The 18,722-nt window shown below is 39.8% G+C and overlaps 1 protein-coding gene across 8 annotated transcripts in view; it reads left to right on the forward strand.

Annotated features, from left to right (window-relative positions):
• Positions 1–396: 396 nt before the first annotated feature.
• The window catches only part of myt1b (myelin transcription factor 1b), an 83,068-nt gene continuing 64,742 nt past the window's right edge, over positions 397–18,722 (forward strand). For all 8 annotated transcript variants that reach the window (XR_007441600.1, XM_015606214.3, XM_022677332.2 and 5 more), the window contains exon 1: positions 397–541. Coding sequence is in view for 7 of the 8 variants with exons in the window: in XM_015606214.3 (XP_015461700.3) it covers positions 517–541 (25 nt within the window). In the remaining variant the exon portion in view is untranslated. The remainder of the gene's footprint in view (positions 542–18,722) is intronic.

Below are 18,722 nucleotides of genomic sequence, written 5' to 3' on the forward strand. Positions count from 1 at the left end.
AAAAATTACCAGACAGAAAAAATAAGATACGAATAGTTATGCTCTTGTGAAAAAGTGCAGATGATCTTCTCTATTTTCACCAAGATATACAAATATCTTGTAAAAAAAAAAGTTATACAAATATATAAGGCATGATCCTAATCTGGAGGGGGAAAAAAACGCTTGTAATTTTATTACTCTTAATTTATTACTATTATTAAGTTTTACTGCTCTCCTGTTGTGTAAAAGTTGGAAATTCCTTAAGCTGAATGTAGTGTGTGTAGTTCAGCTCCTTCAGTCGCAGCCTTTGTGTTGGCATTCATTGAAAACTGGGGTCCGAGCCTTCTGATTGGCTGCGAGTCGGCAGGCGCTGACTTCTTTTCACTCAGCGCGCTCTGTGATTGGCCGACTGTGGATGCCCCTCCCCCGCCACCTGCGCGAGAGAAGTTGAACTCAGTCGCGGAGAACTTTTCCCCTCAGGAGTGTTTAGTGCGGTAAGAGTGAGCGCTCGCGCCGGGAAAACACCAGAGCGCGACCATGAAGCTGTGTGGAACTTTCTTAGGTCAGTCAGCTTTAATTACCTTTTCTTTACAAACATTTTAAACAGTCTAAAATCGCCTCAGAAACAATGTTTAACTGCAGGGGAAGGACATGTGAGCACTGTGAAGGACTGGTTGTGTTTAAGTGGGATGGAGGTCGCATTACGAGTTTGAGCCCTTAGTATGCGAACAAGTAACCTACTATTTTTATTATTATTAAGTTATTTTGACTAAAGTTGGGAAGTTTTTGTACATTTATAGTCTAAATTCACTCATTCCCTGTAGAGATAGTCTACATATGTTTGTAACGTTTGAAGACTGCGTCGGTTTAAATTTGGTGCCGGTTTGTTGGAACAGTAATTTGCCAAATATGACTAATAATTCATAAAATAAGTTAATAAATAACTTAGCTAATAGCTAATGTTGTGTAGTAGTGATAATATTATTATGCCACAAACAAACGTGTTTACTGCTTAATGCTTCTAGTCTCTGTCCAATGAAAAACAAGTATCTCCACTTTTGTTGATTTTTAATTTACTGCTTCATTTGAACAAACAAACTGTCACCTAAATTGTATCATAATTTCTTGATGAATATACCAATAGTAATCCTCAAAAAGTGCCTGAAATAAACTCTTGTACTATATACTTCCATTAAAAGTTATAAAGATTGTGTCTATTTACTGTAAAGTTGCTGTTTTGGAGATACTTGTTTGTTTGTTTTTATTGGACAGTGACTTTGTGCTAGTTTACTCCCCCAGATAGTAGCTTGTTTTTGCCTCTGCCTAATTTAAAATATTTAAAATACACCTTAAACCTGATACCAAGTGAAGTCCCACTTTTAAATAAAGAAATAGAAGCTGAGAAATAAATACAGTAAACGTTTCAAAATCCAAAACTTTTTCACTTCAGAGCTGCTCAACTTCTTCAAGGTTAGATTTCATTTGAATCCTACTTAATAAATATTTAACCTGATATTCTATAGTATAAGGCACTGATGTGTTAAAGTTTTTGCTATTACTGTGTCCCACAGGATTGTTGCTAGTGTATTACATAACCATTGATTATTGGTTACTATAGTATTCTAGCATCACCTGTTAAATTGTAAACTTTTAAAAACTTTTTTTTACTCTTCAAAATTCCTGTGGATTTAGATCTGCTGTTGCCTTTGTTCCAAACAATGAGCAGCATAACTTTCGGGAACCTTCTCACTCTTGACTAAACTTCAGAGCTGCTCAACTTTCTTTTTTTTTTTTTTTTTTTTTTTTTTTTGCAGTAAGCAGATTTAATTTTAAGCATATTTAATACATTTTTAACCAGATCTTCTATAGCTCAAGACACTGTGTTAAATGTGTTTAAGTTTTAGCTATTACTGTTTCCCACTGTATTGTTTATAGTGTATTGCAATAGCATCTAGCATCACCTGTTAAATTGTGATGTTTTTTTTTTTAAAAACCCTTTTTCCCTTTTTAAAAATTCCTATGGACTTAGGTCTGCATGTTCCCTTTTGTTCCAAACAACGAGCAGTCTAACTTTCAGGAACTTTCTCACCCTTGGCTAAACTTCAGAGCTGCTGAACTATTTAGACAAAGGGCGATTTGTTGTCCGCAGGGAGCAGAAAGGCTGCGCAGGGGCACAATGCGAGCCCGGGGGCGCTTTCACAAACTTTTTCTCTTGTTGTCTGTCGGCTTGTTCCATCTGTCGCGAGTTTGGGGCCTCTCAACTTGGCTCCCTCAGCTGCCGCCTAATGCAGTATTTATACTGACCGCAGTCTCGCTACAATACGGCCACCGAGCTCATTGTGCTGTGCGGCGGCGCGCGGGCCCAGCTGCTGACACTCAGACACCGCGGACTCTGGAGAGGGCAAGGAGGAGGTCACGGGGTTCGCAGACTGGCGGAAGTGGCGCGTGGATAGGCAGTTCTAAAATATGAGAATTTTTGGATTTTTTTAAAAGTCCTATGATCTCTCAGTGGTGTTTCTATGATGCGCTCCTGAAGGCATTGTTTTTACATATTTTTTTTTGGCTGGTTAAAGTTTGCTTCTGCTCTACTGTTGCACTGAAACTGTGAGACTGATGTAACTGGAAGTAATGGAAGGCTGTGTGGGATGTGGGAAAGATTCTGTAAATTAGAGATTTGGGTTGAATCCTTCTGCTAAAGATACAGTTTGCTATAGCTACAAGGTTCCTAGTTTGAGTGCATTTAGATACATGTGGAAACAGGAATTTGTCAATCCATAGATTTACAGCTCTGGAAAAAAAAATAAGAGACCACTTAAAAATTATGAGTTTCTTTGATTTGACCAAATTGAAAACCTGTGGAATATAATCAAGAGGAAGAAGAATTACAAGCCAGCAAACCAAGCTGAACTGCTTGAATTGTTGCACCAGAAGTGGCCTAAAGTTATCCAAAAGCAGTGTGTAAGACTGGTGGAGGAGAACATGCTAAGATGCATAAAAAACTTTGATTAAAAACTAGGGTTATTCCACCAAATATTGATTTCTTAAATCTTGATATGAATATGAACTTGTTGTCTTTGCATTATTTGAGGTCTGAAAGCTCTGCATCTTTTTTGTTATTTCACCCATTTCTCATTTTCTGCAAATAAATGCTCTAAATTACAATTTTTTTATTTCGAATTTGGGAGAAATGTTGCCTGTAGTTAATAAAATAAAACAACAATGTTCATTTTACTTAAACACACACATTTATATATATCAAAATCAGAGAAACTAATTCAGAAACTGAAGTGGTCTTTTCATTTTTTTCGGGGCTGGATGTTTAATTGTCTTATGTTACATTACATCTTACATCTTGCATTTATTGGCTAATATGGATTTGATTATATGTGTTTTGTAGAACCAATAAACCTTAAAACGAGACAGTACAATGATTTAAACAGTTATATACAGTATGTATACATAATTTAGTGTTTTAAATTTTAAAACATGTTCATCCAAATGATACATGTAGTTTGACTGGTGGTCTTGAATAGTAAAGAAGGACTGGTTAATTTTGTGTTGTGGTTATTGTGATCCCTGGTCATATCACCACTACTATATTTCCATGTCTATGTTTGTGGACACCTTTTATTAATTGTATTCCGTGTTTGTGCAATGTAAGTGCAAATGCATGCACACAGCTTGTCTAGTTTGTTTAGAAAACTATAACCAACTGATTTGGTCTTTTGGGAGCATAGAAATAATAATCATATCTATTGGCATCATTTCTAATGTCATGTGTAGGCTAAAGGAGTATAAAGCCCTCCAGCTTTGAGCTGTGGAGCAGTGGAACTGTGTTCTCCACACTTCTCCAATACTTTAGTGATTAGTTGGGTAGTTGGGGATGAGGTAGTAGATTCAAATCTAGTAGAAAGACAAGAAAGTGAGGTGTTCAGATTATTTTTTCAGAAGAGTGTCAATTCATAATTTTAGACCAAACTAATCTGAATGACATTGACATCTCAACTGTTCTCAAAATTACAGAGAAACAGGTGAAAATGTGATTATCTAAAATTAGGCCATGCAAACTAGACATGCAAACTACTCAAGTACACTCAGACCACAGAAAGAAACACCCAATTTAAGACCATACGAACATACTGATACTGCACCCTTATGCAATCTCCATGTAGCTTAAACCTTCCTGGGAAGGCTATATATCCCGTAAAACCCCAAACAAACTTCTTCTTTACTTTTAGAACTGCATTACTGTCGTTTGCTTTGCTCGCTCTATGTCGCTGTCCGTGGTGTTTGCGCGGCGAGTGCTGGAGCTGTCTGTGGTGCTGAAACTCCGCTGGAGAGTAAACTACGTCTATCACTGCTGACCAGTAAAAAATGTTCATTCGCCATTTTTGTTTGGTTTTGGTTTTCTTCATCGTTTGTAGCTCACCTGTAGCTGCTCTAGAAACGTGTAAATAATGGTTTGTTTGTTTTTTCTATCAAAGGAGAAAATGTAGACTGCGTAAAAGTACTTAAACTTCTAACTTAACTTATATTCAAAGTTGCAAAAATGTTTTGCTCAAATTTTCGAGATACTTGCTTTTCATTGGACAGCGACGTTATGCTCCTTTCCCCGTCTGTCTTTTTTCAGTCATCTTGTTTTATTATTTACCTCCTCGGAGATTCTGAAGTCTTACACTTCAGAAGCAAATCAGTCTCGCCCTCACAACTCTACCTCCCCCCGGTCTCAGCCGCATACTCATGCAGGACAGTGGAACTTATTTTGTTTGTATGTGTTTATATATGTTGTTTTTTTCCCCTCTCCCTTTCTCCTTCCTTTTTTCTCTCTTCTTGGCCTTTTGTTTATTGGATTGTGCCTCGCGTTTGCGCAGCTTTCGCTCCGCGTCGCACAAACCGAAATCATATTGATGCGGCGTGGACGTTCCGTGATTGATTTCAGCTCCAATGCATAACAATAGGATAGCAGGGGGAGGGAAAAAAGAGCCTGCCGCAAAGAGATAAGAATTTAATAGAATTTGTGAAAGGCGAAGGTTGGCTTTTTGAAAATTCCCCCCGCGCGCAGCGTGGAGACAGCAGATAAAGAGTGGCATTTGTGGAGAATATTCTCAAATGGCTTGTAATGAATGGTTGTCATTTTCACTAATGGTTACAAAACAACAAAGCAAAACAACGGTGTGAGCAACATTTGGGAGCAGGTCCAACTTAAACTCGTCTGCTCACTTTAGTGGTGGTTGGCAGAGTAGGTGGACCGCCTTTGAAAAAGTCACTTTGGGCGACGTTCCGGTTCCCTCAGCCTGCTGTTATTTATTTATTGATTTATTTATATTTTAGCCTAAATATATTATGTGTCTCAATATGCTCTGCTTTCTACTTCCCTGTGCGTTTAAAAACCTACTTATATTAATTCACTTTTAGTTCATATTCGCGTGCTCACACATTGCAAAAAAAAATGTTTGCGTTCATTTTCTGTGTGAACGCAAACGATGCACACCTCTTCGAATCCAGTCCGTTTAACCCATTACTGTTTTATAGGCTTCGGAGATCTTGGATCTTGAATCTTGTCAAATAAGGAGTTCAGTAAACTCCAGCAGCGTGACCAGTTTAAAGCCCCCTTCTATACACACACACACACACACACACACTCAAACTCCACCCCAAGCCCCGCTCCGCCATAAATGCACGCGCCTGCCTGAAACAAGTCTCTTCCTGCGCGCTCGCTCTATAGCCTACCTAGTTGGTATCGTGTATCTTGCGCGCGCCCGCCCGCTGTCTCTGTGTTGGACCTGGACGCCTTGCCCCAGAAAAAAATTGCATTGTATGTGTGAATAAGTGGACAGTACCACTCGGGACCGCGCGCAGGGGGGTGGGGTCTGTGTGTATGGACGTGGGTGGGGGGTGGGTGCGGGTAGTTTCCCATCACGCCGGTGACATATGCATGCTTTTGTGGAATATTAAAGATTAATCACCGGGCGTGAAATAAGCGGCTTATGTGCCTTTAGTTGTTCCGAGCAGACTGCCAGAGGGTCTTAGTGTGACACTGCGTGTGTGTGGTTGCGTGCGCGCGCGCGTGCGTGCGCATATGTGTGTGTGACCGTAAAATGCATTACTGCAAACAAAACATCTTATAGCATTTCCAATACTCCAGTATTGAACACTTACATTGGATAAGGGGGTTTGCCTGTGCGTGCGCACGCGCCCTTGAATGTGTGATGGTTTGAAACGAACGAGGGTTCGTCGTGGGTTTATAGCCTATATCTAGAGAGAGAGAGAGCGAGAGAGCTCGTGCGCGTGTATGTGTGTCTCTACACATGCCCAGTGAGTGATAGTGGGGGGTACCCAAAAGCCCAGCCCATCTGATGCTGTAGGTTTTACTACAGCTTTCGTGATGTCATGGCAAAGGGCGGAGGGAGGAGGAGGTGGATGAGAAGGAGGAGGTGGTGGTCTGGTGGTGGGGAGGGGGGGATGGAGAGGAGAGGAAAGGGGGGGGGGGACAATGGCTCATGAGGGAAAGGTAAGTCAATATTACGTTTTCTCGCTGACAAAGGCAAATGAAGCCATGTTTTTCTGCTTACAAACAAGTCACACTGACCGACCGCCCCGCCGTGGAGCCGCGCGCGCCCCGATCAGCAGCAGCATCAACATCAGCATCAGCAGCACGAAAGGCCCGTTTCCTCGAGCCCCGTCCAGCGAGTCCATCTGGATACCAGCGGACCAGCAGCAGAGTTTAGATCTTTTATAAACAGCTGTGCTTTCGGGCTCGGTCGCTCCTAAACTCCAACTGTTTGACAGCGCGTCTCATTTTCTTTTTCTTTTTTTTTGTTACTGGGACGAAAAAAAAATACAAAAATAACAGAAGAGGAAGAGATCTTGTGTTGCGTTTGGTCATCATCGTTCTTACCCCGGATTTATATTTATTCCATCACGCAGGTATTGTATATATATATATATTATATTATATATTTTTTTTATTTGTTTGACTTGTGAATGTTGGGATTTTTTTCATGATTGTATACTTCATCAAAAAAAGCTGCCACTGCCTTCTTTACTTTACCTACCTGTCTTCTCTCAACATTTAGATACCAATTAAAAAAAACAAAAACAAAAACAAAATGAGAGAGAGAGGAAGCGATGTTGTGTTGGGTTGGTTGTGTTATCGTTTCCTTCACGTATTTGTTTATTCCATCACTCCTTATTTCTGTTACTTATTTAAACGCGTTATGGATACGTATTTTGTTCGTAAGTTGTAAATGTTTGTTTTGTTGCGTTATTTTATTATTTTAGTCATTTTTTTGGTGTGTATACTCTATTTTAAAATAAAAAATACTACCTTCTTAACTGATAACTATCTGCTACACTATTTACTCTTAAAGATCGTCAAACTGTGAGATCGTTTAGTGAGATCTAAAAAAATAAATAAAAGAAAACTCTCCAAAACGCCCAAAGCTGCTCGGAAAAGGAAATAAAACGCAAAAATTTGGATTTTAGACTGCCCGCTGCCCTATACCTTGAAGATCTAACGCCGCTGAGGGCGTTTCACTCAGTAAGTCTGAGTAAGTGGTCTGATGGCTAGTTAGCTATCTCGTCTGCTTCCATAAGTTACAGGCTATTATTTTCCCAACATGTAGGCTATACCCTTCCATCCTGGACTGCTTCGCTTTTTTCGCTTTTCGCGTAAGGTTACTAGACGACGCTGGCTTTTTTTAGGCGTGAGGAGGGAGGGAGCATGTGGCTGGAAAAAAACAAGAGTGGAGTTAGCTGTAGGAGTTGAGTTGAGCTGAGGGGTGAAAGTGATGGAGAAAAACATGGTGTGCGCGTGGACGAGCGTGTATTTGCGCACTTTTGTCGCAGGGAGCAGAACCTTCATGTTTGCGGTTTTAAAGCTAATGCTTCATTGGCTGTTTTGGCAATAGGCTTGCTTGTTTGTTTGTGGATTTATTTGTTTGCTTGTTGATACTTTCTCAATTGTAGATTAGTTAGATCCATGATCTGCTGCTCCATGCACTTTACAAGATTTAGCCCATGAATAGATAGATGCTGTAGCTTATATAAATATCATACATCCATCCTTCTTTGCCCACCGTCCTTCGTGTCCACTCCGGGCTAATAGCCCTCCGCGCAGGCTATAATAGAGCTTCTTTAGGGGGTCTTCTAGTTTCGTAGTTGGAGCTTCAGAGTTAGGCTAGTTCTCCATATGGCTGCGCGTAATTAAGGTCGAACAATGGGCGTAGCACCGGACTCCCGGCCGTGCACGCGGATGGCGTGGAGGAAGAAGAAGAAGAGGAATGGATGGATGGAAGAAGGGGTGGGGGTGGTTGTTGAGGGGTGGAAGATGAAGGGGGTGGGCTATTTTTTTTTCTGCAGCAACAGAAAAAACAGAGTGGAGATGCTCTCTTTAAATGTCAACCGCCCCTGGTGAGATGCGCCAGAGAAAGTCATGGGAGATGAAGTGAGAGAGAGTGACTATCTATCTCCTCTCGATCTATTTCTCTCTCTCTCTTTCCAGTGAGGGGTGAAGCAGCAGCAGCAGTAGCAGCTTTACGCTCCTCCTTTTTTATCTATCCTTTTTTTTCGACCTCCCCCCAACCCTGCCTCCGCTGCCCCCCTGCCATCGCGCGTTTTCATGTTTTCATCGCGACATGTTCTGTTCTGCGTTGGGCGAAAAAAGGAGGAGGATCAAAACCACCTGCAACCAAGATGGTGGTCGCGTGCACTGAGAAGCGGTGTTTATTTTATTATTATTTATTTTTCCTCTGATCAAAGTTAGCCATGCACTCATCTGTGGAACTAATAATGGGATCGATACTGTATTTTTTTAATAGGTAGATGATGCTGATTGCTTTTTTATTAGAGTAATAATGAATAAAGCAGGGAAGTACCAGAACCCAACCATGATATCACCTCATGATTATGATCATCATCAACATCACACTGCCCTTAGAACCCATTAGTGCTGCTGATAGTTTCACAGGGAGGGATATGGCTTGTATCGGCTTGTAATAGCCAGTTTAGTTCTGAATTAACACTGTGAGTTCTGAGTCTGTAATTTAGTAATCATTTTAGTAATCACTAGTGATGCCCCAACACCAGAAGGGTAAGGACTAGCACATGTCTCCTCCGATACATGTGAAGTCAGCTTTGAACAGCTGCTGATGTATTATTGTTGAGTAGCATCCCAGCGCACTCTGAGGAAAGCGCAGCGACTCAGTTCCGATACATCAGCTCACAGACGCCTTGTGCTGATTCTAACCTGATTCTAATCTCCTGGTCATAATTGCTGTGCCTTAGTCCGCTGGACCACTCAGAGCTCCCTGTAGTTTAGTAATCTTTAAATACTGACTACCACCAACATGCTGAAAGCTATGAGATAGCAATATGTAAGCATGTGTAAGAAAGCATGAACTCGGGCTAGCACGCACATAGCAAGAGGAGGTGAATTATCAGGTTGGATCAGTGGACAGTGCAGTAAGTTGCTATGACCATGACCAGCAGTGTCTGGCTAGAATTGTCTGCTATACACATCGCACAGAGGAAAATCTTGGGACACAACACTAGTTCCACAATACACTGATGTGTAGTGATCAATAACAAATGATAAAATATCATAAAAGTCTGTAGGTAAACTCAATAAATAATTAGGAAAGTAAATTGCCAATGTCTGTTTAGCTGTTATTTACATTTCTGGCAGAATTTTGACTCTGGCAGATACATTGACCAATAGAAAGGCTCCAAAATAATGAGTATTAAAATATAAAATTTAAGTATTAAATCATGTCATGTGTATAGGAACAATACTATTTAGTTTATACCAGTTCCCTTCATGTGTGCATTAATAACTGGATTAGATTTAGTATCTTGATAAGATTTTAGCTACATGCATTTACACCCACTTTAGTCAGACTGAAAACTGATAGCTGAATGCGCCTCAATTATTACTGGTGATTTGGTTGTACTGAGAGAGTCTAGGTTCTCAATTGTGTTCAGAAGAGGCAGATGTGTTTACACTGCCGTAAACTGAAGTAGTTTAAGAGAGATCGGATTTGTAAATGTTTTAAGTGAATTTTTGGTGTGTTTACACTTGCGTTTTTTTTATGTGGCCTTATACAAATGTAATGCTAATACTCAGATGAAGCCTAATTGCTGTGATTGAAGTGATCATGTGTAAATGAAGTGTAAGCTGCTGCTTATTGTATCTATCCAGCCTAAAAGCAAAATCGAATAGGTCGTAGAATAGGTTGGCGGGTTTGTATTCCTAGAATTGCATTTGAGTCTAAACACGCTCCATAATCTGTTTGTTCATTCATTCGTTCTTTCACTTGTGTACAGGCCTCATTCTCCACCCTCCTTCATTTAATATTATTGTATTTCTTTTCCTCATTCAATTTGAAACAGGGCCCTTTTTTCAATAAGTTTTTGGCCCAGATTCTATCTGTGTGCGGAAATTGCGCAGAAACGTAATGATGGCACTTCTGTGAGTTTAATAAAGGGGGGGGGAGATGGAGGAGGGAGGTGGAGTGGGGGGGTGCCATCTGTTTTGTGTTTTCTCTCATATCTCTACAATTCTGGCACGTTTGGTGTTTGCAAACGTATGGGCGAAATTGTTTTCCATAGGATTGATTAAAAACCCGGGCCGGCAGATGGCTCGCTTGGCTAAAGAGGCGCTAAGTGCGTCCCGTTAATGTCAAATATTAAGCTTTTGACTGGCATGCTATATTTGATCATTAATCCGTGAGTCGTGTGCCCTGTGTCTACATGAGCAGAGCTGTTTGTTTAGGCAACAGTTTGTTTAGGCTCATAATTACCTCATGTCACGACTCCCTCCTTCAATCCCGCTGTGTGTATATGTGTGTGTGTGTGTGCGTGTGTGTTAGTGTGTGTGTATAGTGGAACGGGCCAGGCTCGTGTGCTGGAGAAGGTGGTCTTCATAGAGTTGGAAAGATGAAGATGATGGCAGCAGGTGCCGCGGGGCCCGCAGGAGCGGGGAGGGCAATAAACTCGTCCTATAGACCAGCTGGGCCAAATTGGGCTCTTATCATTCAGCGCACACCCATAGAAAAGGCCGCGTGGCGAGGGCCAGGGGGGTCAGGGTCGCCCCTGCCATTAAGGATGAAAAGAGCTGTTCGGTATGGGCCGCAAGTCTCGAGATGCCCAAATGATCAGCGGCATAGTGCGCATTCGTTTATTTGGTTCGTGGTTTATTCTCGCCATGCTTCATATGCTATGTTGTGTTCTGTTTTGTCAGTTGGACTTGTAACATGTAACATATGGCTGTGTATTGGCAAGAACCTGGCGATACAATTTTATGATATGATAGAGCGATTAGATTACGATTTGACATATTCTGATGTATTGTGATAATGTAATGAAAGTCATATATTGCATTTGTACACACATATGAAGCATTTATACAAGAGTCACACAACCCAGTTTGTTTTGAATTGGTGTGTTTTATGCATTGGTGGTTAAGTGGATAACACCACCACGTGCCAGTAAGCTAGCATATACTGTGGGAGACTGGGGTTCAATTCCCAGTCTGGGTGACTATGCTGGCTACACTATACAATAAGAGTCCATGGGCTAGACTCCTAACACTGCTTTTCCCCAAATCTGTGTAATAGGAATAACCTATATGGATAAGAGCATCAGCTAAATGTCTTACATGTAATATAAATGTCATAGGCTATTTCTGCAATTTCTTTGTTTGTGAGGACTATAAAAACAATTAATATTTGAGAAATTTTATTGAAAATCAATCATTTAGAGTCTTTTTGAGCTTAAAATACAATTGATTTGGTTGACAAAGGTGTTTTTACTAAGTTATTCATAATACTTGACAGTATGACAGACAACCAAATGATATAAAAGTTAAATAATATTTATTTATGTAGTAGTTTTGTCTGGGATCAGGAATTTTGTTATGAAATTTGGACCCTCAAAGAAAGCATCGCAGCAACCACTCCCCTACTGACTCTCACTTTTTGTAGAAACTCTAGTTCCATCTTGCAAATTGGCTTCCTGCTCTTTTTCTGTTGCTACAAAACTTCAGAAACAGCTAAACAGAGGATTCCATTTAAATTTGGAAGGTGCTCAGACAAGGAGACTTTTCCGTAAAGTTTTCTGAGTTAGATTAATCTGTAAAACCTAGAATATATGCATTAGCCCGGATCCTGTAGGACGAAGTCGAAATTCTCAATTCAAATTGTGTATTACGTTTATAGGAAAAAAATGTTTTAATATTTTTTAGACTCCTAATACAGAAAGAATATAGTGCCATATTTTTTCTTGAGTTTTACTACTGTTTTGTACTGTTTACTCAGCCTCAGAGACCGTTCGCCACTTAGGCGCCTCAGGACAGGTGTTCTCAAACCTCCCGCACTAAAGAGCCTCTCACAGCCAGAGGGACTCGCCTCAGTTCAGAAAAAAAAGCAGCCTTTAAAAAAAAAAGAGCTGGGTTTCTTTTTTACCTGGATGTTAAAAGAGCAGTGGCAGAATAAACGATCTTCCTACTTCTCCACTGCTTGTGGATCTCATACAAGTGTCTCTTCCTCTCAAAGGCACTTTGCGTCTTTCTTTTACATGAAGGAGAATCTATTTTTACATTTTATTATTCTCCACTGACCTTAGAGCTGTACTTCCATCGACAGCTACCTTTTAACTGACGTAAATATGTCCAGGACTGTGCAGTGCATGTTATTTATTATACTATATCTGTGCTACATGCGCTTTGCTTTCTGTTTTTTTTTATTTAGTTATTAAATGTGCAGTAAATCATAATCATAGAAGAAGAAAAAGAGGAATAACTGACGTCAATCCATTATAATTATTATTATTGTTATTATGGCTCGAACGGATTGAGCAAGTCGCCATAATTCTTTGATCTGTCTCTTTGTTAAAAGCTTTTCCCAATGTCTCCCTTTAATCATATAAAGTTACAGCTAAATCCTGCTTAACCAGACATGGGTGTGCAGCTGTGTGGCCCCTGCGGATTACAGTCACGGCATCCTCCCATATTTAATCTAAACTATGGAATTATGTCTGTCTGAACTCACTGTATCCAGATGCAAGTCAAAATTTTTGGACTGATCTATTTGTGTCACAATAACTGCAAATAAATATACATTTTGAGACATTTTTTTGGAACATTAATATAATTACAATATAACAATGCAATTCCGTTAAAGAGCTTTTAAAACACAATTAACTTTTTTTTATTGTTAAAAATATTAAGACATTGGGATTGGAAAAACAAACATGTTTCAATCATTTTCATAAATAATAAGAAAACATTTTTATCTCATATCAGCTCATTCAAGTTAATGGGCTTTTATCACTTGGTGAGATCAGCGAAAAATAATTTCTGAAGTTAATTTCTGTGTGTATATACAGACCACTTCAGTTTCTGAATCAGTTTCTCTTATTTTGCCATTTTTAGGTTTATGTTTGATTAAAATTAACATATTTTTTATTTTATAAACTTCGGACAACATTTCTCTCAAATTCCAAATAAAAAATGTTGTCATTTAGAGCATTTTTTTGCAGAAAATGAGAAATGACTGAAATAACACAAAAAAATGCAGAGCTTTTAGACCTCAAATAATGCAAAGAAAAAAAGTTCATATTCATAAAGTTTTAAGAGTTTAGAAATCAATATTTGGTGCAATAACCCTGGTTTTAATGACAGTTTTCATGCATCTTGGCATGTTCTCCACCAGTCTTACACACTGCTTTTGGATAACTTTATGCCACTCCTGGTGCAAAAATTCCAGCAGTTCAGCTCAAGCAGTTCAGCTTGGTTTGATGGCTTGTGATCATCCTTTTTCCTCTTGATTATATTCCAGAGGTTTACAATTTGGTAAAATCAAAGAAATCTGTATATATATAGCGATAGTGTAATTGTTGTGACAAGCATAATATCACATCTATCAACCTTGTGTCAAAACAATCCAGCTCTCCGAACATCCCAGATGGTCAGTTAACAGTTAGGAGTTATCTGTGATTATAATGCAGCGTTCACTTCTCTTCTTCTTCAGTAGAGAAGGGTTGAACGCCAGCTGAAAGTAGTAGGAGTGTCAGCACGGTGTACCTGAGGGGCCTCTTCTGGGCCCAATGTTTTTTTCCTCAAGAGCCTGAAAACTGTGGACTCAACTCTTTCTAAGCTCGCTGCAGGGGTTTATCTGTGTGATTTAAAAGAGGTGAGTGTGCGCGGCGCGGTTTTGTTTATTTGGCTTGAAATGGAGAGAGAGAGAGGCTGAAAGAGAGAAAGAGGCTGCGAGAGAGAGAGAGGGGCAAGTGAGTGAGCAATCGGGGGTGGGGAGGATGCACAGTAGTGCTGTTGTAGTCACTTTTTTGAGGGGGAAGCTCAAAGTTGAAAAATAAGCGTTTTGTTCGGCACAGGTTTGCGTGTGTGTGCGTGTGTGTGCGTGTGTGCGTGTGTGTGTGTGTGTGTGTGTATCTGTGTGTCGGTAAAAGGCTTTAGAAATACTTTTACTGACAATGCCCTACAGCTCCCTGCCTCTGATGATTGGCACCCTGCCTGTCTTTTTTTTTTTTTTTTTTTTGCATTACTGTTGCTCTGCAGAGTTTTCCAAGGAGCCAGATCAGATCTGCCTGCTTTGTTTGCTCTGCGCTCGCTGAGAGAGGAGGGCAGATGTTAGGGATGGACAGAGCGAGGAGAGAGAAACCGACAGAGGGAAGACAGACATGTTTAACAAGCCCCTCATTTACTGACAGCAATCTCTCTCTCTCATTTTTTTCTCACTTTCTCTCTCCGAGTAAAGCCCTTCTTGTCACTCTCTCTCTTTCTCTCACTTTTTCTCTCTTAATCTCTCTCTCTTTCTCTTTTTCTCTTCCTGTCAGAGGTGTGTTTTAGTGCCCAGGCTTAGACAGATGGGAGCACACTGTCAGGAAAAAGAAAAAAAAGAAACGACAGATTGAGTGAGAGAGGAGAAGAGAGGAAGTTATGAGGGGATATAACAGAGAAGGAGTGATGGACGGGTAAAGGAATAAAGTATGAACAGATCTGGTCCATGGAAAAGTGTACAGTAAAGGCAGAATTATATGTGTATAAGTTTATACTGCTACTACTACTTTTTGTGGTTGTTTAATAGTAATAAGACTTAAGATAATAAGATAATGGGCAGCAAAGTGGCTAAGTGATTATTACATCCGCCTTTTAGTGCTGGGGTCTTAGGTTTAAGTCCCTGTCTGGGTGGAGTTCCATGTCCTCTATGTGTTGGCATTAATTTTTTATCTGAGGACTCCAGTTTCCTCTTAAAATCCAAAAGAATTGTGAATTATTAGTTGATTAGTTGATTAATTTTTTACTTTAAATTGCCTGTTTTGCTTTGTTATGGATTGGAAATCTGTCTCAGGTTAGTGTGTAGATGTTTCCCGTTGAGAGTATGTTGTGTCCAATTGGCTGCCAAACTCTTTTTCGTTAATCTTCTGGACAAAACCTTGTTTTTCCCTTTTAGCTCTGTTTTAGCTCTGTTTTAGCCCAGAATTGCATTTCTAACAGACCATAGATTAGCATAAATTAGCTGTAATAAAATCGTATTACATTGTGTTCCATATACAGCTCTAGAAAAAAAAAAAAAGAAATTACTTTAAAAATTATGAGTTTCTTTAATTTTACCAAATTGAAAACCTCTGGAATATAATCAAGAGGAAGATGGATGATCACAAACCATCAAACCAAGCTGAACTGCTTGAATTGTTGCACCAGGAGTGGCAAGAAGTAATCCAAAAGCAGTGTGTAAGACTGGTGGAGGAGAACATGCCAAGGTGCATGAAAACGCTGATTAAAAACCAGGGTTATTCCACCAAATATTGATTTCTGAACTCTTAAAACTTGACTATGGATATGAACTTGTTTTCTTTGCATTATTTGAGGTCTGAAAGCTTTGCATCTTTTTTGTGTGTTATTTCAGCCATTTTTAAATTTTCAGCAAATAATTGCTCTAAATGACAATATTTTTGTTTGAAATTTGGGAGAAATGTTGTCTGTAGTTTATAGAATACTGTATGTTTTATGGGGTGCATTTTTTGAAGATACAAGACTTAAAAAAAGTTTATTTTGTTCAATTCAAATGTTTTATTATCACAAACGTTTCTTAAAAGTCACCCTGATATCAAAATTAACATCACTGTGGACCAGCAATAATAAAACAACAATTAATTAATAATGAAAAATCACATGTAATTAATGTTTTGAACAGTTAAACAGTATTATGACTCAGCGAAAATACACACACAACAATTCTGGGTCACTCATAACAAAACAAAAGGGAAATGCATTATGATTTCTGACTCACGTAAAGCTGTTACTTGCCCTTTCTTCTGCATGTCGAGGCTTATTTCTAGTAATACAAAAAAATAATAAAAAAGCTGCCAGGGCTTTTGAAGATCATTTTCACTCCTGCACTTTTTAGTCCAGTTTAATCAGATTCTGCTTGGTTTGTACTCTTGATGCAATTGGTTTGGGCAGGTGTGAATACATTACAATACATTTACAGAATTTTGCTGACACTCTTTTCCAGAGCAACTTACAAGGTTATTCCTATTTCAGAGGAAGGGCCAGTGTAGTATTAGGAGTCTAGCCCAAGGACTTTTATTGGAATTGAACCCCCACGGTAGCTCATTGGCAGGCAGTGGTGTTATCCACTGCACCACACGAAACCACTTCGTAATACAGTAACTAAAACAACATTAGCTCTTGATCACTCTTGAGTGATCTCAGAAACTATTCGCTTGTTGTGGGAATGTGATCTGATCTCATTCCGAATCATGAACAGCTCTGCAGATATAGTTTAACCTTATGCAGCTCTGGAAATAGACCACCTAAAAATGATGAGTTTCTTTGATTTTACCTAATTGAAAACCTCTGGAATATAATTAAGAGGAAGTTGGATGATCACAAGCCATCAAACCAAGCTGAACAGCTTGAATTTCTGCACCAGGAGTGGCATAACGTTATGCAAAAGCAGTGTGTAAGACTGGTGGAGGAGAACATGGCAAGATGCATTACGACTTTCATTAAAAAAACGGGTTATTCCACCAAATATTGATTTCTAAACTGTTAAAACTGATGTTAATACCCGCTAAACTGCAGAGAAATGAGCACTAATCCAGAACACAGAACCTTCTTCTTGTATTTACTTTCTTTCTTGGTTAAGTATCTGTATTATCTTTACCATCTGTATACTGTCTTATCGCGTGGCACCACTGAATGTGGAGGTGGATATTATTTCTGCCAGAGTCGGTTGTCTGTTTGCACGGACAAATCAAGCCAGATGCCGCCAATCACGATCATACAATACATACAATCCATACAATCCATGTGCTGTCCACTGTTGATGGTAATGTCCTTAGTAGAAGTCATGGAACAGCAGTATGTAGTAAATTGATCTTGGAAATAGTATTGGGAAACGATACTATTTTCTATCAGTCCCAATGTATTAACAGTAGTAGTTGTGTAATAGAGTAGTGATATTAATTATAATAACGATCTTCTACATGAATCATTAAATCAAGTTCTTCGAGGGTCGATAAACCCCGAGTTAATCTTCAGCTGGTTGAGGCTTTAGCTGACAGTGTTGCTAAATGAAGAGGAATATGAGGAGGAGTTTCAGCTCCAGCCCCAAATGCACACACTGAGATCTAACTGATACACACTGATCCATGGCCCGGTGATGAATGGGATGATCTTTAATACGAACAGAGTGTGCTGCAAGCACTGAGTGCTGAAGCAGTGCATTCTGGGGCATTTTGTTTCATCAGGTTTTATCAGGACACTCCTTTATTACTTTAACTTGCATGTCTATCAATCCGGCAGCGTGGCAGAGGCTATTACCCTGATGAAAAAAAAATCAAAAAAGAAGCAGGACGTGGGCGGGGAGGGGCGGGGAGGGGAGGGGGGACGGTCGGAGTGGGCGTCTGATTTATGCTTGATTCATTATTTACTGAATCGGAGCCCCTCCCCCAATCCCCTGACCTCCTCCCCATTACACAGCCCACTAAAAGCTCAATAAAAATGCATCCATTTGATTGATTCTAATAGCAGACTGACAAAGACTCCGGCTACTTTAGCATGCGAATGTGTGTGTGCACGTTTGTGTGTGTGTGTGTGTAAAATGATGTGATGTATGTTTGTGGTCTACTCTGCATTAATAGAAAAGCAGAAGTTGCACGTGTGAGTGCTCCGGCCCTCTTTATCACGCGCCTCATCTCCTGTACCCTCTCCTTGACTTCACACACTGCTGCCTCTCCTATGAGCCTCCATTCATTGTGGCTCTCACTCTGAACTCCATATTCAGGACGCTGGCAACTGTGAGTCTGCTGATGTTGTTCACTGAAATCATATGTGTCATATTCAGATGCATTCAGCTGCAGCATTCTTCTGGGAGATCCTGCTTTGTATATATATATATATATATATATATATATATATATATATATATATATATATGTGTGTGTGTGTGTGTGTGTGTGTGCTTGCGCGGAGGCTGCGTTTTATTTAGACACAGCTGTTTGACTTTAGCCGGACAGGTGAAGAGGTGATGTGGCCGTTTCAGTGCTGAATCATTGCTTTAGTGAACGCTCTGTTAGACCTGAGCTCAGCTCGCCGCTCCCCCCTCCCAAACACTGATGCTGACCTACAGCTTTCCCCTCTGTCTTTCCCTCTTTCTTTCTTTCTTTCTTTCTTTCTTTCTTTATTCATTTTACAACTTCATTCTTTCCTTACTTAT

Source organism: Astyanax mexicanus, chromosome 13 (genome assembly GCF_023375975.1).
Source record: "Astyanax mexicanus isolate ESR-SI-001 chromosome 13, AstMex3_surface, whole genome shotgun sequence".
Classification (NCBI taxonomy): domain Eukaryota; kingdom Metazoa; phylum Chordata; class Actinopteri; order Characiformes; family Acestrorhamphidae; genus Astyanax; species Astyanax mexicanus.